Here is a 21,441-nt window from a genome sequence, read left to right on the forward strand (position 1 = left end):
TTTTCTCAGTGCTACCCGAGGCTGGTGTCTTCTGGATGTGTGGACCCAGGGCCCTGTCGCTGAGCTCTGGAAGAGAACCATCATCCAGCACTTACTGTGGAGAAAGCACCATACTGCTGAACTCCCTGGGGAGGACTAGCTGATTTCTCACAATGAAGAATTTGGTACAGTAAGAAAAAGTTATAAATCAAAGCCCAGAGCTGAAGATTCTACAGTACAAATGCTATGTACAACAGACTTGAATCTACAAAACATTACTTTAAATATACCCTTTCCATTCCGCTCTCCTTGGCCTAGCCAAATACCACAGTCATTTTCTCTGTTACAGATATTCCCACCAAAATCTTTCAGAATGTCCCACAAATCATTTGCCAGTGCTCTACAGGAGGTAGACGTGAAAGCCCAATCTTTGTCATGTGTTACATGACTCATAAAATCCACCGAGAGCCACTCAGACTTGGTTAGGTGATACAGAGAAATACAAACCGTCCAGTTAGGGCTGTGATTCAACCCTGGCAGGAGAGAGGAGCAGGTGAAAGGTTAACCAGAGCTAACCAGAGCCTCGGCTGCTGGCCAAAGCTCATACCCCATCAGAGGGCTGTGCCAGGCTCTAACCCCAGGAAAAGGATAATGAGGCTTGAAGCCCAGCCCTAGGCCTTCCCATTTTCCAGAAAAACAGCAGCTGGTGCAATGAGTACTCATCAATGTGGAACACAAACATACCCACAAAACTGCTTCAGCCAACTAGACTTTGTTCCAAGTACTTTGCAGTTTCAAATTTGTATATATAATAAATTTCTTTTAAATTTCAAATGAAGGGAAGGGCAGAAATAAGGAATTACCAGGGGTTACAAGGAAACTTTTTGGGGTGATGGGCATGTTTATCTTGATGGTCATGATGGTTTCATGGGTGTGTGTATATATATATATAAATATATGTCAAAACTTATCAAATTGTACATTTTAAATTTGTGCGGTTTATTGTATGTCAATTATATCCCAATAAAGCTGTTTTAAAACTCTTCCACTGAACTTGAAGAGTCATTGCTGATAGTACTACAGTAATTGCCCATTTTTAGAGTTGAGTTTTAAATATTCATGCATAAAGTCATATTTCATTTCATAACACAGTTTTGTTTTCCTGTTTTTTATAAAGAGGAATTAGTTTAACTCATGTGGTCAAGCTATAATACTGGTTTTTCACAGTTCCTCAGGGGATACATCCCAGGTTCCAGCCAAGAAAAAATCCTGTTCTCTTCTCATCCCTGGGACTGACCACCTTAGCAGCAAGGACTCCCCACTCCCCTCCTTCCCTTTGCCTACCACACAGGGAAAGCTCCCCCTTCTTGCTCCCTGACCCCGTGGTCCCTGGATTTCCATTAAGAAAACAAATTTATGTATAATGAGGATTTCTCAGGGCACTGCAACATGTCTCAGAGAAAGAACAACATGAAGCATTTGTGAGATCCCATCCAGGGAGCCAATAACGATGCTTCATGTTCCCCTGGCTTTTCAAGCACGGATGTGCAGAAATACCCAGCCACAGAAAACTCTGATTGAGGAGAGTGCTCTCTCCATTTCTGGGAATGCCAGCCGGCCAGTTCTGTGGAACTGAGTGTCATTATGTCCTCCTTTACTTAAACCATGAGGAGCAGAGGGTCCATATCCCCCTAGCCACCCAGGGGAGTCTGAGTTCACATCTGGCCTGAGGATGGGAGCACCAGAGCAGCTCCTCCCCAGAAGGCCAAGAGAGCCCCACTGAGCCAAGATGTGGTTGTTCTTCACCTGTTTCGTTGGAGGCAAGCTCTGGTTAACACCACCCCACCCCCCTAACCCCCAGTGAGAGTGGGTCCAACAGCAAGCCCCCTCCTGACCCATGGAGCAGCCAAAGCCTGTAGTTGCAGAGGGAAGGGGAGAGCAGCAAAAGGCAGAGGCTCTGGCTCTTGCTTAGATTCCTATAGTGCAGTGTCCAGAGCCTGAGGCCCAAGAGGTTGACAGTGAGGAGTGGCCTTGGAAAGAGGGTGACATTCGGCAGACCCAGGTCCCCTTAACACACAGTCTCTTCACATACACTCTCTCCATATATTAAATTCCAACAGATCTGACATGCCCACATAGAGCATGCACGGTCTCCCTCTTTCTGCTAATGCAAATCAAATTATTCACCATGGAAATCCGAAAACCACCAAAGTATAATTTGGAAACTCTGTCCCTCTGGGCTCTGGGTTCTGGATTCTGAGCTGGCCATTGGGTTTGGGGAGGATTTAAAGGGCTAAGGTCAAAGATCAGCAAAGAGGATGTTAGCATGTGAGGAGGGATGGGGGATGCGGGGAGTGGAGTCTTGGAGGAGAAAGAATTCTTTAGTTTCCCTCAACAGGAAGTTCCAGGAGTGAGGAAGAATCAGAGAATGCATGAGAGGAAGGAGATACTTAACTGCAATAGAAGATGGTGGGGGGCAGGGAAGAGGGAAGAAGGAAGGGAAAGCTATCAAAAAATCCTCACTGCTGCCCAATCAGCTCCAGGAGACTAAGTGCAGGGCTGGTCACACCCCAAACTCTGGGGGTCCCGACTGGCAAGGACAACCAGATGGCTTCAATTCTAGCTAAGCAGTATTTGGTAACTCAGAACATGGCCAGATAAGCAGGTTGACAAAGTCAACATTAGAAAGGGAAGAGTTCCAAATACACATTTGAATATCAATCGTTAAGCAAGACGATTTTTCTCACAGACGTGGTGCCACAGTGGTTGGTAAGGTTCGCAGGTTAACCTAACATAAGTTTAGGACTAATGATGCTACTTAAATTATACTTATTCTCTGTATAACTTTAATAGGAAGATGTACTCTGAATTCCAATTTGGGAATTACCTGGCCCCTTGAGGGGATGGGTAGACACTGAAAACTGCAACTGTTTGGGGCTTAGCAGGGAGGATGTAGCTGAGGGTATGCTTTTTTATTTTTTAAATCTATTATAATTTAAAATATATTAAATTTTTAACATAGCAGAAGCAGGAATTTTTATCATACATGGCAGTCTACAAAAAAAAAGACACATAAACCAAAACAAAACTTCACAGAAATAAAAATTTACATTAACAAGAAATGTGCTGGCCATTTTCTAGAGAGAAGATATATCTGAGTTAAGCACTTCTTGGGTGTTACTAGTTGAGGGGAAGCAGGGTAGGAAGGAGAAAGGCTTAATGCCATTTGTATGTGGAAGTGACTGCTAAACGATGTGTCTGTAGTGCTTGCTTGCAATTTCTAAACTAGAGCCAAATTAGCATGGTAAGTTACAACGACACAGCTTTTTAACGGGCACTTGCGGGCCCTCTGAAAGGTCTCGATGGCAATCAGATCCCTAAGTGTGTAGAAAAAGACCTATTGTTAATTCTTCTCGGATTTTTCTATTCCATTTTAGTCTGCTCCTCTAAGCTGACTAAAGAGCCCTGAGGCATTTCAACTACCCTGCCTACTGTGAGGCCAGGTCAGTGTGCATGCTTCTCATTTCTCTCCTCTCTGCTATGGCCAACAGATGCCCTCCTTGTCTCACTCAGGGAACTCTGCAGCAGGATCGGCTCAGCCTCCAGCAGGTCTTCAGTTACCACAGCAGTTAGAACTAGTACCGCTGGCCTGAGTCTGACTGAGCCATTCCCTAGCTCACTGGGATCAGCTTACGACCATAGAGTCAAGATCCCAGAGGAGAGGGGGAAGGGCTGTATTAAACAGGAAGCTCTTCTCTAACCTGAACCTGAGTGAAGGAAGGTGCCAAACCCACGAGGAGGGAGAGGGGAGGCAGAGCCAAGGACACCAGCACAGTGCACATCTCTTCTGGATCCCACATCCACTCCCAAGGCCTCCTCGGGGGAGAGGGTGGGGGGAGGGGGAAGTGAGGAAGAAATCAGAGACTTACATTGTACGCATTGATGATCAGTTGGATGATATTTTTGGAGTCTCCATGTAAAATCTCCACCGTTGTTCCAGGTATCAGTGCTGTAAAATTCTTGAAGAAAAATTAAAAAAAGAAATAAGCTCATTTTGGCCTTCTGCACCATCAAAGGCTAAACACTGCTATACTGATCTACAGCAGGAAGGGGCCCCCAACACTATATTCTGCCACTCTGCTCACCGCGTAAATTGGAATGGTGCCGTGCCGAGGAAGGGTGATCTCTGAGTGAAGTCCTGTGGCAAAGCTGGCAGCCTTGAAGGACTTGCCCTTCTTCTCTCATTTGTACTAACTCCTAGGTATGTCACTTACAGTGATGACAGAAACATCCAGAGGCTCACGGCCTTCAGCCTCTGGACGGGCACCCTCCCTGAGCAAGGAACATGTGGTTCTGGGGAACGATGGCTTAAGCCAAGGTGAGTTTCTTCCTTTCGAGACATCAGAAGCAGACCCAATACAGTCTGTGCAATTGATTCCTCATTATTCATAAATAACTATTTTTAACCTGCTATCTTCTACTAAACAAACAAAAAACCCCCACAACAATCCTCTTGTGAAACTGATTTGGACTAAAAGATGATAAGAGGGAGGAGAACTCAAGAGTAAGTGGCATTTTATCAATGATAATTTCAGGTAGGAGCAATGAAAAGCACAATCAGACAAAGGTTCTTTTGTGGATATTTAAGAGCAGGAAGGAGAGGGAACCAAAGCTGGCTGTTCTGGGCCAGTGGGAAGGAGTATGGGGGATTCTTGATTAAGATCTCATAACCTTTCAATTTAAAGGACATCAGAGGTGAGCTGGGCTTTACATTTAGCTTAAATGAGAGCTCACTGCACAACAACATGAGATTTCTAGCCCCAAATGTGACTGGCCCATGACTGTGGGAAAGAGCACATTCACCAGGGGAGTTATAACGGATGGTCCATGGGATGACACAGGAAGTCTCCTTTAGGCAGAACAGATTCATACACAGACGCTGCAGTCATTCAAGACTTTTACTGTTTTCTTTGGGAATTCTTACCCCACACTAACCCACTGGCCTCTCAAAGTCACCCTGATCACCCCCATACTCGGAGAATAAGACCGGTAGAATTGGAATTACAGATGTGCCTGTACATTCTTTCTGTACATTTTCATTTTATATTTTCCTATATTTTCCTTCCCTACTAGTATATGCCACTGTATGTTTCCATGTCATTATCTGTAGAATGGGAATTCATACTGTTTTCAAGGTTTTTCTCAGGATCAAGTTAGATAAGGTATGTTTCAATTCCTTGTAAAGGTATACACTGCTATGTGAATGTTCAACAGCTTCCTTAATATTATTTTTCACTAGATCAAAGCAGGGCTACATTCCATCCCTCCTTTGACTCTCCCCTCACATCCAGCAGGGCTTATCGACACTCCCCCCCCCCACCCCCCACATTCTAATCTCCCATGCACTTTAGGGTCAGCATGTCCCCCACAGTCAGGCCACCTCCCTCCAGGCCTACCTTATAGAGCACATAATGGTTTTTTGTCACTGCAAAGATGAGGTTGATGTTGTTCTCTGCCAGTTTCTCTCCAAGCAAGGCAAGGGATGGATAGTCCTAGGGCCAAGGCAAAAGTCAAGGCTGAAACATTTTTATCAGTGATGATACCAGCACCCGACTCCAACATGCATTCAGCAGCCCATCACTTGCCATGAAAACATCTTCCCCTTAGGTGGTCCCTTAAAAACCAAGCTCCATGGGTAGCTCCTGAACTAAGGAAATGCATAGAGAAGACCCTCAAGAAAAGGACTCTCTGGCACCTATCAAACTAGATTTGCTCCTACCACCCCTCCCAACCCTGAGTTGAGAAGGGATGAGTGAGGTTTTCCATATCTGCTCTGTGTCTCCATCCTTTCAGGAGGGATGAGGGACAGTGGGAGGCCCCCAAATAACAGCCACCATGTCCTGCCATCTACCATCAGCACCTATTTATTTTCTTCTCTTCCCTAAGACTTTTCCTTCCTATCTCCTTGCCCTATATTGTTTTTCCCATGCCCAATGGTTAGGCCTGTCAATGTCCCCGTAGGCCCTGCTCAGTCCTGCTAATGGTTCAGAATGGGCAGTAGAGGTTGCAGACCTCTGGATTAAACGTTGGGCCTTGGGGTGCACTGGGAAGAGGAGACTGAAAGGCAGTTTAACAATTCCCAGAAGGATTTTACAGGCTAATGATGGGTACAGGGGTACCCAAATATAGGGGTCCTAAAGTTATGAGGCCTTTTCCAGACTCAATTATGCTTGGATAGTATGGAAGTCTTGGGCACTGGCCACCTTTTGAAATGGAGAAAATGGGCTTATCCCGAAAAGAGAATTGGAAAGAATTCTTCTCTAGCCAGACACTAGAAAGGATTTGAGAGGGAAGGGGGTAGATTCTTGAGAAATAAAAAAAAGAAAAAAAGCAAAGTAAGTATGGCAAGATCTTGATAATTGTTGGGTCTGGGCGATGGTACATGGGAGTTCATTTTACTGGTCTATTGTATATATTTGAACTTTGGCATAAATTCTTTTTAATTACATGGTCACAGTCATAGAATATTGGAAGTGGAAGGTCTTAGGGGCCTCCTATTCCACACAGGGTGTCTACTGCAGAATTCCTGACAGGTTTGGCCACCAGCTTCTCCATGAACCCATTCACCGACAGGGAACTCACTGCCTCAGGGAGTCCATTTTTAGAAGACAGAAAGTTGTATCTTAGCTTTTCTTGCCCTCTAACTTCTATCCCAGTTCTGACCTCTGCAGGGCCCAGTCCTTCCTTCCTGTCTGATCACCTCTTCCTTTGAGAACTATGGGTCTCCCCAGGGTCATCTCTTCCCTTGAGTAAACACAATGGCAGAAGGATGAACCAGTTAGGGAAATCCCTGAGAAATGTTCTATGTTAATAAGGAGTTCTGGAAACCCAAGTGGAGAACATGGAATAATAAAATCCAACCCCAAGAATGGATCAGGAAGTCAAGAGTACAGAGGGCCAGAGGAAGGTGTGGAAGGTCGAGTGAGTACTCGGACCACCGGTAGGGTCACAAGGAGAAGAACAGGGAACCCTGACCCCACTCCCACCATCTGATTGGATGCAAGAGCCCAAGTCCTGCTCTTGCCATCTGGTTGGACACAGGAGCCCAAGCCTCTGCCCCCACCATCTGGCTGGACACAGGAGCCCTGTCCTCACTACCAGGTTAGACAAAGGAGCCCACGCCCTGCCCCCATCATCTGGATTGGACACAGGATCCCAAGCCGCGCCCTCACCATCTGGTTGGATGCAGTGTACTCGTTGGCCTCATTCAGGTGGCACTGGCCATCGTGCGGCTGCACCAGGCCTCCCAGTTTTCCATCCAGTGCGATGTGGGGCACATCGTCCGTTGTGAACACCAGCAAGTGTAGCGCATCCTTTCGCCATCCGATCTTCTCCTGAGAAACAGAGGTCAATGGGGACAACTGCCTTCATGGCTGCTGCCCAAGCCTGTCCCGGGGCATCACACGAGGCCCTGGCCTATCTCCACGGGTCATGGAATGAATCAAAGGCATTCATCTTGCTGTGTGTAGCTGGGGCACACTCATAAAACCCCTGGAAGGGAATCCACAGAGGCTCAAAAAAGACCCTGGAGGAGAAGAGCCTAAATGCACAGACAGATCTCCAAGCCTTTGTCCACACAGGACCATGTGCCTGGAACCTCCTCCCTCCAGCCCATCATACAGAAACTCCCTTCCTTGCTCATTTAAATTATACCTGAAGTCTGCTCCTCTTGTACTCTTCCTGTTTTAGCCTCATCTGTTATGCCATCCCCAGAACTACCTTTAACTCACCCGACCTCCCTGTCAACACCCTCTGGCTGGTGTGCTTGTCTAACATGATGGCTAAGTGAGTATTTCAATCCTCGCTTGAGACAAGAAGCTCTCTGAATGGACACCAATAGGTATATCTGTTTTGGGAGGAATTGGTAAAGTCTGCCATCTATTCTGGTTGAAGGGTTAGGATCTAAACCACTCCAATCATTAACTGAACCACTTTGGAATGCAAGTTCAATCAGATTAGCTTTTTTTAAAATCCCATTACAGCTTCACTATATGGAATTTGTCCACTCCTTGGAATGAGGCACAGTCAAATACAGTCTCTAATGCCACCTACTGCAAGGGAAGGAATCTGAATTTCTCATGTTAGCCACTGTGGCTAAACAAAACCCTTCCAGTCATTATTATTAGGAACAGCTGGACTCTGATATAGAGCCACAAAATTGGGATACAGTGGCCCTCTTACTAATGAAAGGGTGTCCTGAAATGTGTTGGTGACACAGTGAATATATGAAGGATTTAAACATTGCCAAGAGCGTACTCCATGTTGCAAAGGGAGACAGCTCACGGACTTCACACATTAAGAGCTATTGCTCTTTTATGGCAGATGAGGGGCTGAGGGTATCGCTCTCTCCCACTTATCACCGTAACAATGACAGAGCAGACTTAAAGGGCTATGTTATTTTTTCACTTGCTCCAGGAGTAGTAAGGAAATAAAATAAGTCACAAAAAAATCCTAGCAGCATGAGGAAGAATGGGCTTTGAAAAGAAGCCAGAGAGGATCGAAAGCCAAGAGACTGACCATGACTAAAGCACTTCATATTTTGGAGAATCCATTTCCCAGACACTCAACATTCATCCAACAATCACTGATCTCCTCCTGTGTACTAGGCCCACAGAAAGCACTCGGTCTACAAAAAATCTTTTTCCAACCCAAAGGAGCTTACAGTCAAATGCAGAGACAGGCATGAAAACAGCAATTTCAACACCATTCTGAGTGCACCAATGAAGGTAAACACAGTGTCACTGGAGCCAGGAAAGTGGGAGGAGAGAAGGGCTTCCCAGAGATGAAGGATGAGGACTATGGATTTGACCTTGAGGGAGCTGGAAGGAGAGATAAGGAGGGAGAAGCCAGAAGGCGAGCTGGGGGGCATTCCAGTCATCATAAAGTAACAGCTATTGCAAAGGCACAGAGGGGAAAAGAGCACAAAGAAGAGATGGGGCACATTTTAGGTCCCTAGAAGCCAGGGCAAAAGTAATTTATGGTGTTAGATGTCAGGACAGTGGTTACGCTATGTGGCAGGGTGGGAGGAGAAATACATAGAAGATGTCACAGGAGGTGTCTGGGTACTGGTTATGTTCTGCTTTTTGACCTGGTATTTTCACCTAGTGAAAATTTACTGAGATGCACATTTATATACAGTTTTCTGTGTGTATATTATTCTTTGATACACAGCTTTTTAACCTTTTAAATAAATAAAGCAATACATTATAAACCATAGAGTCTAGAGGGTTGGGGGTTAAAGCACAATCAAGAGACAGTGTAACCTAATTACATGGAACCTAGGCTAGGGAATGAGATCTTGTTATTCTATACGGGCTAATGAAATACCCTGATACATTCCTGAGTATTTGGAGCAAACAAATAGAAAAGTATTTGCAAAGTCCCCTTGAGGGACTGGAGAAAAAATGTGTAGAACCATTAAACTTCCCCACCTGGGGAATTCCTGATATTGTCTCAAGCATTAGGGACTCCCAATTTAATAAGCCAAGCCCTTGATCTTGAGGCTTGCCCTTATGAAATTATTTCTGCAATGGTGAAGCTAAGCCTACTCATAATCATGCCTAAGAGTCACCCCCAGTGAACCTCTTTTGTTGCTCAGATGCGGCCTCTCTCTCTTTAAGCCAACTAGGCAAATAAACTCACTGCCCTCCCCACTATATGGGACATGACCCCCAGGGGTGTAGTCTCCCTGGCCATGTGGGACATGACTCCCAGGGATGAGCCTGGCCCTGGCATCACGGGATTGAGTATGCCTTCTTGACCTAAAGGGGGAAAAGAAATGAAACAAAAGTTTCAGTGACTAAGAGATTTCAAATAGATTTGAGAAGTTATTCTGGAGGTTTCTCTTATGAAAGCTTTAATCAGAAAATTGCCACAATATGCCAAGCCCCAACCAGCAGTATTCCTGAAAACTCTTAAGAATATCCTGGGCTCTATCTATGACTCTATAAATGTATTACTTAGTAAGTTTATTTTTTCAGAAATTTAAGGCTTTTAGATTGTTCCTATGCCAGATAAGCCCTGAAACCCAGAGGTACCAGTCCCTCCAAGAACATCAACCAGTTCTGTTCCTCTACCCAAAAATGTCAATAGCCCTTTTCAGCAAGAATAACCTAAAATAGTCATTTCTCAGATATCCCTGACGAGTGAGAGAATGATCAAATGAGAGGGAAGAGGTGTAACTGAGAAATTAGAATTTGACAAATGTTTATAACTACTAACTCATTATATAGATATTTCTTTTTAGTTTCTAGTGTATCAGAATAGCCAGAAGGAAATACCTGAAATTGTTTAACTGTAACCCAGTAGACTTGATCTTTGATAATGACTGTATGACTATATAGCTTTTATCATGTGACTGTGTGATTGTAAAAACCTTGTGACTAGCACTCCCTTTATCCAGTGTATGGGTAGATGAGTAATAAAGACATGCATGAAAAAAAAATAATAGGTCGGGAATATAGGGGAAAAATACCCCTACTTTACATATGGACAATAGTTACAGTACTACTTTAATAATCTTTCATCAATTGTAACAAATGCAACTACTGTTAAAAAATAGATTACAAAGAAAGTGTTATTATCAATTTTAACAAAATTTCTACACTATCCAAGCGTTGATGGTGGGGTGGTATATGGGAATCCTGTACATTCTGCATGATTGTTCTGAAAATCCACAACTTCTCTAATTTACAAAAAAAAGAGAGACAGTGTAAACCAGCAAGATTTTTGCAGGAAAAAGGTGGCTCTGTTATCTGACAAGGGCATAGCAATATGGTAAATACCCTAAGAAGTACGCAGAAGACCAAGCTTTATTTTGATAACGTGTATTAAGAAACCTTAAGGAAAATCACAGAACAAAATAGACAGATACCGTTTTCATGTTGTTGAGTTGTTGAGATATCATTTCTCCCTGAATTCATCTACAGGTTCAACAAATTTTCCAATTAAAATCCCAGAGGGACTTTTTCAGTAATTGACAAGCTGATTCTAAAATTTATATGGAAAAGCAAACAATGGAGAGTAGCCAAGTAATGTTGAAAAAGAAAAAAAAGTTGGATGACTCACATTATCTGAGGTCAATTATCTTGAAATGGGCCAAAGACCTAAATGTAAAACCTAAAACTATAAAACTCCTGAAGAAAAAACAGGAGAAAACCTGGCAAACATTGAGGACTGCCAATTTGGCGGGCCAAGCCCTCAATCTAGGGGCTCTACCATGTGAGGCTTGTTGCTGCAAAGGGGAGGCTAAGCCTGTTATAACTGTGCCCAAGATCTCCCCCAGAGAGCCTCTTTGTTGCTGAGATGTGGCCCTCTCTCTTTCTCTAAGCCCACTCGGCAGGTGAACTCACTGCCCTCCCCACTAGGTGGGACATGACTCCCAGGGATGTGAACCCCTCTGGCAACGCAGGAAATGACTCCTGGGGATGAGCCTGCACCCAGCACTGTGGGATTGAGGTGATCTTGACCAAAAAGGGAAAGAGAGATGAAAGAAAATAAGGTTCCAGTGGCCGAGAGACTTCAAATGGAGTCGAGAGGTCACTCTGGAGGGTATTCTTATGTGCCATATAGATTTAACTTTTTAGTTTCTGGTGTGTTGGAATGGCTAGAGGGAAATACCTGAAGCTGTCAAACTGCAACCCAGTGACCTTGCTTCTTGAAGACGATTGTATAACTATGTGGCTTGCACAGTGTGACTGTGTGATTGTGAAAGCCTTGTGGCTCACACTCCCTTTATCATGTATGGACAGATGAGTGGAAAAATGAGGACAAAATTAGATGAAGATAGGATGGGATGGAGGGGATGGAAAGTTTTGGGTATTTTTTTTTTCTTTTTTTGCTTTTATTTTTATTTTGGAGTAAGGAAAAGGTTCAAAACTGATTCTGGTGATGAACGCACAACTGTATGATGGTGCTGTGAATAACTGTACACTGTAGATGACTGTAGGTTGTGTGAATATATCTCAAACTGTACTTAAAAAAGTAAATGAACAATGGGGAGAGGAGGAGAATGGGATATTTTGGATGTTCTTTTTAATTTTAATTTTAATTTTTTTTTTTGGAGTAATGAAAATGTTCAAAGATTGTCGTGATGAATCCACAACTATATGACAATACTGTGAACAACTGATTGTACACTTTGGAAAATTGTATGTTATGTGATTATATCAATAAAACTGCATGAAAAATACGAGAAAATCTCTTGGGATAGGCAGAGATTTCTTTAACAGGATGAGCCATATAATATAAATTGACGAATTGGACTTCATCAAAATGAAAAACTTCTGCTCATTAAGAAAATGAAATGATGAGGGAAGACTGGCAAATATATTTTCAAAAAAATTAATTTAAAGGACTTATATTCAGAAAATATAACAGCTCTCACAACTCAATATTAAAAAAACAAATAATTGAATTTTTAAAACGGCAAAAATTTGAACACTTTACTGAAGCAGAGATATGGATGGAAATAAGCATATGAAAAGATCATCAGTCATTAGGGAAATGTAAATTAAAATCACAAGGAGATAGTTATCCTACAACTATCTAATAGCAAACCAAACAAACCCTGATAATATCAAGCACTGGTGAGGATACAGAGCAACTGAAACTCATAAATAGCTGATGGAAGTATAAAATGGTTCAGCAACTTTGGAAAATAGTTTGGCAGATTCTTATAAAAGTTAAATATACTCTTACCATTAATCCAGTGATCATGCTCTTAGGTATTTCCCCAAGAGAAATTGAACTTATGCTCACATAAAAACCTCTATGCAAATGTTTAAAGCAGCTTCATTCGTAATCACTCAAAACTAGAAATAACTCAACTATCCATCAAATAGTGAATAAGCACATTGTGGTAGATCCATGCTATGGAATATTACTCAGCAACAAAAAAGGAACAACTGATACAACATGGATGAACCTCAAAAGCATTATGTTAAGTGAAAAAACCCAAACTCAAAAGGCTACTTACTATCTAATTCTGTTCATATATTTAGAGAAAGACAAAACTATTAGGACCAAAAACTTATCAGTGATTGCCAGAGGCTGAGTTAACGAGAACATCTTGATAATAAAGGAAATGAGGAAACTTTCTGGTGACAGAAATATTCTCTATCTTAACTGTGAGGTGGCTAAGCTTTACACCTAAAATGGGTGAATTTTACTCTATGTAAATTATACCTCAATATACCTAACTTAAAAAAAAAAAAACTTTAAGAAACATATCTTTTGACTCAGTAATTCCACTTCAGGGGAACCTACCTGCAAAAAACAGTCTAAAACATGTGCAAAAGTATTTTTACTAATACTGAGAAAAAAGAAAGATCTGAATGTCTTACTATGGGAATGGTAAAGTAAACTGAAATGTCTACTCTACAGCAATTAGAAATGTTGTTCAAAACAAGTATGAAATTATGTATAAATACGTATAACATATTGTGAAAAACAAGTAATTGCAATAAGATCACAAACTATGTACAAAACAAATGCTACCCTCTATTAAAAAGAGAACAACAGAGTGAAACAAAATACACCACAATGTGGTTGGGGTTGAGGTTGAGATTATGAGTAAGCTTCTTCTTTCTTTTTTCCATCATTTTCTGAACTGTCTTTAATAAGCAAGGCCTACCGTTGTGAGACCAGGCTTTGGAGGCAGGCACTGTCATTTAACTTTTCCAGTCTCCACTTCTTCCCGGCCAGTCTCTCAAAGTTCTGGTGGAGACCCAACGGGGGGTGGCAGCCAAGGGACGGAACAACACAAGACTGGGGTGCCCGACCGCTGTGTCCTTTGGATTCTGTGGCTGCCCCTAATTACCTGTGCAGCTTTGACCAGATTACTTAACACCTCAGAACTCTTTCTTCTTATCAGTAAGACAGGAACAATAATACTGAGCACTTTCATTATTCCATCTAATCCTCATTACCACCCTTGTGAAGTAGGTGACATATTGCCTGCTCTCTTACAGATGAGGAAACCAGTGTTCAGAGAAAGTAATTACCTTGAGATCACTCAACTAGGAGGGGCCGAGGGAGCCAGATTCAGATGACCTCTTAACCACTCAGCTAACCTACACAATCATATAGGAAGGTAGGAGCATGTGTGTGTGTGTGATAAATAAGATAATTCATAAAAGTCCCTGGTAAGTTTTATGATAAAGGACTTACATTCAGAAAATATAAAAACATGGTAAGTTTTCAATTAATGACTGCCAGAACCAAAATAAATGATTGTTAAATTTGAAGGTTGCATCTGAAATGTAAATAGCTCCACAATGAGCAGTAGGGCAGCATAATAATATTTTTCTCTAAAGTGGACTCTTGTTATGGAAATGATGGTAAACTTGGCCCAGAGGCTGGGCAGCAGAGAATGAGTCAGGACACGCTCATTCACACAGGCTTTTGGGGCTTGGAGCTTTTACAAGTGGTGACTCCATGGACTATTTACATTAGAAACAATTTTCCTTCCTGTCTGGCTTGGCTGGCAAAGCTGTTGGTTCTGAAAACTTAAGCTCCGTATTCCATGTTTGGGGCAGGGAGCAATAGTGAGAAACAGGATTTTTTTTTTTTTTTTTTAAGAAAAGGCAAACCCTACAAAATGGAGTATAGCAAGGGGCAGCAGAGAAGGCTGAGTTCAAATCTCCACTTCACTCTGACCCTGGGAGGCTGAGTCAGTCACGTCACCTCTGTTCCTTCATTTATAAAATGGAGATAATACTACTTTGCAGGGTTGATGCCAGGTTTAGAGATAATGTATTTAAAAGTACTTAGCGAAAAAAGATAAAAAAAAAAAAAAATTTAAAAAGTACTTAGCACCTAAAAGGGAATCTATGACTATTACTCCAAGACAAGTAATAATTTTCACACTTTCTCTCTGTTCCTTTTATTAGTTGATGTTGGAGGATCCACAATTTTCAGAGAGAACTATGAAGTACTACTTACTGAGCAGCTTAAAATCTTTGCAATTAATTAAAACCATAAGTAGATTCTACTGCACATCTGTTAGTATGGCTAAAATTAAAATGGTACAAGCACTTTGAAAAACAGTTTGGCAGTTTCTTAGAAAAATTAAACAAGCACCTCCCATATGATTCAGCCATCCCACTCCTAGGTATTGACCCCTCTCAAAAAAATAAAAAGCATATGCCCATGAAAAACTTGAACACAAACATGTATAGCTTCTCTACTTGTACAAACAAAAACTAGAAACAACCTAAATATCCATCAACGGGCAAATGGATAAACCACTGTATATACACAGCGGAATATTAAGCAATAAAGGGAATGAACCGGTAACACTCAACAACATGGATGAATCTTAAAATAATTGTGCCGAGTGAAATAAGTCAGATAAAAAAGAGTATGTACTGTATATATATAAGAGTCTAGGAAATGCAAATTAACATATAATAACAGAAAACAGATTAGTGGCTGCCTGGGATAAGAGGGGTGGGAGGGGCAGGAAGGAAGAATTCCAAAGGGGTACAAAGAAACTTTGGGGGGTGAAGAATATGTTCATTATCTTGATTGTGGTGATGGTTTCACAGTGTGTGTGTGTGTGTGTGTGTGTGTGTGTGTGTGTGTCAAAGTAATCAAATTGTACAATTTCAGTATGCATAGTTTGTTGTATGTCAATTATACCTCCACAAAGCTGTTTTCTTCATTAAGCCTTTCTTTGCTTAGAAAATTCATTTAAATACAATAAAGTACATGAATATATTGAATGCCAGTAATGTGCTGGGAAAACTGCTTATAAATAGTGTTTTATTCAGAGGCAGTATCCACATGGTAGTTACATGCTTGGGCTCAGGAATCTGGCAAATCTGGGTTCGGTCCTACATCTGTTGCATCTTGTCTTTGTAACCTTGGGCAAGTTACTTAATCTTTCTATAAGATGAAATAATAATAGTACCTATAACACAGGGTTGTTGAGAGGCTTAAACAAAATGGTACATGTGGAGCACACAGCTCAGTATCGGTAGCAAACAGTCAATAATTGACAGTTATTGTTATTATTTCCCCAGAGTTGGAAAACTGCTACTGAAGTCTGTAATTCAGAAGCAATCTAATCTTTGGATTGTAGGGTTATGAGTGATATTTATCTCTTTTCTGTATTTTCTGAATCTTTCTATTGAATATCTTTTTTTTAAGAAAGCATATTTAAAAAAAAAAAGAAATAAAAGAAACAGACCTATTTATCTAGCTAAGCTTTTCTCCGTACCTCTCTTCTGAACTTACTGTCACAGGGAAAGAGTGTTCTTTCCTCTCCGAGGAACTGCAGCCCCGCAAATCCCACCCTCTTTGAAGAACTTGTTGCATCAGTCATTTTTCTCCTCTGGTTCCTTCCCATGTGTCTAAAAATAGGTTCATGGCCCACTTATAATATCCCTTCTCTTGATCCTGCTGCTGGGCCAAATTCTCATCGCTTTTCTCTCCCTCTCTACTTTTCTAAGAGTGACTCGCTGCCTCTGTTTCCCCTCTTCAATTCCCTGTAATCCGATCCCTCCCTCCACATGACCCCCTACTCTCTTTAAGGAAGTGCTTCTCTGCCTGGGCTGCACCCTGGGGTCATCGAGGGAACTTCAACAAATGCAGACGCCCAGAAGTTCTGATGTCTCCAGGCTGAGGAGCAGCCCCAGCATGGGTGTTTTTAAAGGTCCCTGGGTGAGTCTAACGTGCAGCCAAAATTGAAAACCTGTGGGCTCCAAGGTTCTTTCATTTATTTCACTCTCAGGCTGCACACTCATAGCCGCTCTGTAGCTGCCCAGAGCTTCCTTCGGGGCCTCCTGCCCTCGGCTTCTAAGGCATGGTCCGACTTCCCCTGCTGCCTCTCTGGCTGCTTGCTGACCCCGCCTCCTCTCCTGGCAGTTAAATGAAGTCAAGCATGACGCTCTGCCCCATTGAGCTCTGTCCAGGTTCATGGATCTACTTGAACAACTCACTCTACCAACCCCTGAGCTTTACTCCCAGATCTCTACCAAATGCCAAACATGTCCTGCCACCACCTAGAACCCAATGAGTCTAAAGCTGCCTGACAATCTTCCTCCCAAATCAACGGCTCCCCAGGCTTCCCCATTTCTGACAATGGGACCACCAAATACCATTTAGAAACCTTGGAATGATCTTTTTCATCTTTCTACTTTGGTCACCCAATGGCACCTGTTCAATCCCAACCTACCAATACTCCTGTATTTTCCATGCCCAGGACCTAAGTTAAGCCAGAGCCTCTGGACAATGCTACACATGCTTTGCAAAGTTTTGCCCTTTCCTTCCCAAACATACTCTAGGCAAGCAGCCAAAGCCTGAGACACACCTCTCTGCTGGTCACCAGCCGAATTCCTGCCAGCCCAGGATGATGCATTCTCTGAACAGTGTCACTCCAACTTTTTCAAGCAGTGAACAGGTTACACAGGTAGGTGACCAGGCTGTGTGAAAAGCAACCAACTGTGGAATCTGAACAGCCCAGCATCTCTGATTCATTCCTTCCACATCCCAGGAGGCAAACCCTCTAGTTTTGTGGGGGCCAACCAGTCCAACCAGGGCTGGGGCAGCAGATGACATTCTCAGGGCAGAAACTCAGTGGAAAATCGGTGCCCAAACCTCAAAATTTGTCCTCATAAAAAGCAGAGATCTTGAGCCAGGGAAACAGGAAGGGATGCAGGACCAACCTCCAGGCTAATAAGAGCCCAGTCTGGCATATACTGAGCACACAATAACTTGTAAGGGAGTGAATAAACAAAATTGGGGCTGGGTACCAAAAATGTTCCCTCACAACATCGAAAAGTCTTCAAACATATCACTCACAATTCCACTGACTACTTAATATGCTTTGGAATCTAACAAACATCTTCTTTTAAATCGATAAATATAGGAAGCAATAGAAGGATATCTGAAGTGATAATATGTTTAATCAAATTACTTTCCATCTGTCATTTGGCTGAGATCCAAAAGAACCAAGGGGATTTAACTAAAGGTGATGAGCAGAGCAGTGAGATTTCTAATATAAGCTGCGGGAGAAGGTGTGGGGTGGAGGAGGGAGCCAGGGCAGGCAGTGCAGGAGGGTTACTGGGGGATCTGAGTAATCAAGCTTTGAAGTCAGCATGGGAGATCTAGGACTCAGTGGAATGGAGAAGAGGGTGCAACAGTCCATGAAAAAGGGATGCAGGAACAGAGACGGAAGACCCTACTTCCTGCTCTTTGAGAACATAAAATTCGGCTCCTCTCAGGAGTGAAGATACACTTGCTGCCTTGTTCACTTCCAACATCTGACCCCAGAAAGCCTGGTAATTGAGGGGAGAGAGAAACAACGGGTTAGAAATTAGAGGACTTGGTTTCTCTGGTTTGAGGACATAAGTCTCCAGCCTATGAGGCAATTTTGTTCCCTGGGGTAGAAAGGAATCACTCTAAGTGGCTTCAAGTTCTCACGAAGTAGGAAGGTCACTTGGGGCCAAGAGGTCCCCATCCTCACCCCACCTCCTGCCACAGTCCATTCCAGGGTCCCCTTGAACAGCTCCCTCCCACCTGTCCTTAAACCACACAGTAAGACGGCTCCATGGGGATGCCAACAGGAGCCAGGGAAAGACACCAGCTCAGGGTAAGCTGTGCTTGGAAAACAATGAGTGTGTAGAGTAGAGTTCATGGTTATGGCAGCCAAATACAAATGCAGCTTAGAGGATGCACTACTGGCAACCACAGAAGACAGACCAGAGGGAGCTATTGAGGACAAAAGCACCAACGGGCTACTGGGTAGAAAAACAGACCTAGGAGAAATACCTGAAGTTTGGAAGGAACCCCAGAGGTTGTTTAGTCCAACCTCCAATCCAGCACAAGGATCTCTTTTCTGGCACCCCCAACAGCAGGCAAGGGGCCCAGGTACACACTCAATGCCACAGCCCAGCTCCATGGCTGAGCTACTCTTGTTAGAAAATTCCCTGTGGCTACCCTAGTTGAACCCCTGCCAACAGCAAGAAGGAGTCTGTTCCCTCTTCTAGTGATAGAAGATCAATTAGCATGCTCCTTCCAGTGGGTCTCTTCTCCAGGTTAACCTTTAGCCACTCCTCAGAGGATGTGGTTTCCAGGCTTGGCACCATCCACTCACACCCACCCCCCCTCACTATCAGCATCTGTCGTAAACATGATCCCCTGAAGCAGATACCATTCCCCGGATGTGGTCTGTCCCACGCAGCGGAAAACAAGGTTGGGACTGTGCTCTCCAGGACCCTGAATTAGCTCTGGAGCACACTTGTTGCTATTGGCAGTTGCATCTTCTGACTGACTCATATTAAGCCCATGGGTCCCCAGATCCATTTCATATTAACTTGTTTACACATATGGACTGCAGTGGAACATGACAAGTGAAAGAGGCAGACTCAAGGACACCCCTGCGAGAGGGTACAAAGGAGGGCTTGGAACACCAATTCCTGGGAATCTGAGAAAAGCTGATGTCACATTCAGCTGCCTTAGAAAGCATAGGTGGATGCCTGCCTGAGTGTGGGTGGCTCAGCTGACTTTGGCCTGCCTATGTAGAGACAAAGCTCACAATGCCATCTCTGGAAAACAGTCTTCAAACAAAAGAGGTTTCTAGAATAAGGATGACATCTCAGGAAGGCAATTTCAGGAGTACAGAAACACTAGCTTTCAATTACTAGTGATTGCACTGAACTTGGGACAGAACTACTTGTCTCCTTGGAAAATTCTGAGAGTGTCAGAGCCATATTATAACTGTTTCTGATAAACAGGAAACTTTTAGCTCCAGAGAAAAGTGTCACTTGCAATTGTCTTCTCCAAGGATTGTTTCAGTCCTGTTCTACACTGGGCAACTAAGTCATACAGGCAATTGTGATGGTTTCTTAGACTAGGACTTTGTTCTTTTTGGAAGCTCCCCACTCCTATGTGACCTCAAAATGTGGCAGGTGAAGTACCCTGGCTTTGGAACCAGGTGAGTGGGTACAGTTTCCATCTCTGGCTCATGTCATTTCTACTTGTCAGAACTTCACGAAGTTATGCAACCTTTCTAGGCTTCAGCTTCTTCATCAAAAGGGGACAGTCAAACCATCTTCAAAGGATTAAGTGAAATATCCCCATTATGTGCTTGGCCCAGAGCAGAGCTCTCAAAAAGCATTCAGTTGATCAAGAGCATTAATAGCATCAGAGCCTTGCAGAAAACACAGGGAGGTAAAGAGACAAAGGTGACCCCTTAAGGGGTAAAACACACCTAGGGTGCAATCTGTAATGCACCCACTGTGTCCTGAGGAGCTGGTCCTCCCATAGAGTCTGGCTGTGCTGGGCTTGTTGTATACCCATCTGTCTTCCAACTGGAAAGATGTTCACAGAGGCAGGAGCTGTGGCATGATCCCCTAACACTCCTCACAGCCCCTAATGGGGTGTCTCGCACACATGAAAAACTCAACAAAACTTTCAAAAGCTAAAATAAAGCACTTGCACATTAGCCTTTCAGGCAAGCACTAAAAGGGAGGACAGGTTTGGGGGAGGAAATGAAGGAGAGGGAGTGGGCCTGGCTCGCCAGTGGGCAGATCCCACAGTAGATCTGAGCTTGTTTTGGGGACTGAGGAGCCTTAATTCTAACACAGCACACAAGGGAAAACAAGGTTAGATTCTTTCTGTGATTGGCTTCCCAAATTATGCTGACATTCAAGCATATTTCCATCACATTATAACAAAAATATGTTCTCATTAGTAGTTTGTTTTTCCTGCTTCCATCCATCCTTTGCAATGAAACATCTTTTAAAAAATCTGTTCTGTGGTTAAACTTAATGAGGGCAAAACTGAAGCATTTCTTTCCATAAGGGAAAGAAATCTCGGCCTGTGACTCAAGATGCAGACATTCGCCTTGAGCCCAAACCCCAACAACGTAGGGTAGAACATCTGTTCTAATGTGGGCTCTGCGGTGGGTTCAAAGTGAATTGAAGAAGAGAAAATTTTGGAATGAAGAGGGCTGAACCTATATGAAGTTTCCATTTTTGTGGGAGAAAATATTCAAATATCAATAATTTTATAAGGTTCAATCGAATGTTTACAAACAGATTGTTTTATTTACCTTCTAGTGGATCTGCAAGCTTTAATCAGATCCCTGAGGACAGGCACAGTTTTCATCTTTCTTTAGTTTTCTCCACCAGACCTGGCACTGTTCAAACACATATTGGGCATTTAATAAATACTGGTATTGGCAATAAATGTACTTCTGGTTCTGCTTGATGGATGTGTAGGAAGCACTGTAAATGACACGGAGGCAGTCTGGTGTGATGGAAGGGTGGACAGATCTGGAGCCAGGCAGACCTGGGTATTTCTCAATCTCAAAAGCATAAAGGCATCTGTGAATTTAAAGCACTTATTTATTTACCAGATGTTTACAGAGGACCTATATGTGCCAGGCAGTGAGCT

The 21,441-nt window shown here is 43.0% G+C and overlaps 1 protein-coding gene across 1 annotated transcript in view; it reads right to left on the reverse strand.

The window, feature by feature from the left end:
• Positions 1 to 21,441, reverse strand: part of ITGB5 (integrin subunit beta 5) — a 116,970-nt gene that overhangs the window by 45,791 nt on the left and 49,738 nt on the right. The window contains exons 6-8 of the mRNA XM_037837336.1: positions 7,212 to 7,373; positions 5,436 to 5,531; positions 3,909 to 3,998 (exon numbers count right to left, since the gene is read on the reverse strand). Of these exons, the coding sequence (XP_037693264.1) occupies positions 3,909 to 3,998; positions 5,436 to 5,531; positions 7,212 to 7,373 (348 nt within the window). The remainder of the gene's footprint in view (positions 1 to 3,908; positions 3,999 to 5,435; positions 5,532 to 7,211; positions 7,374 to 21,441) is intronic.

Source organism: Choloepus didactylus, chromosome 1 (genome assembly GCF_015220235.1).
Source record: "Choloepus didactylus isolate mChoDid1 chromosome 1, mChoDid1.pri, whole genome shotgun sequence".
Lineage (NCBI taxonomy): Eukaryota > Metazoa > Chordata > Mammalia > Pilosa > Megalonychidae > Choloepus > Choloepus didactylus.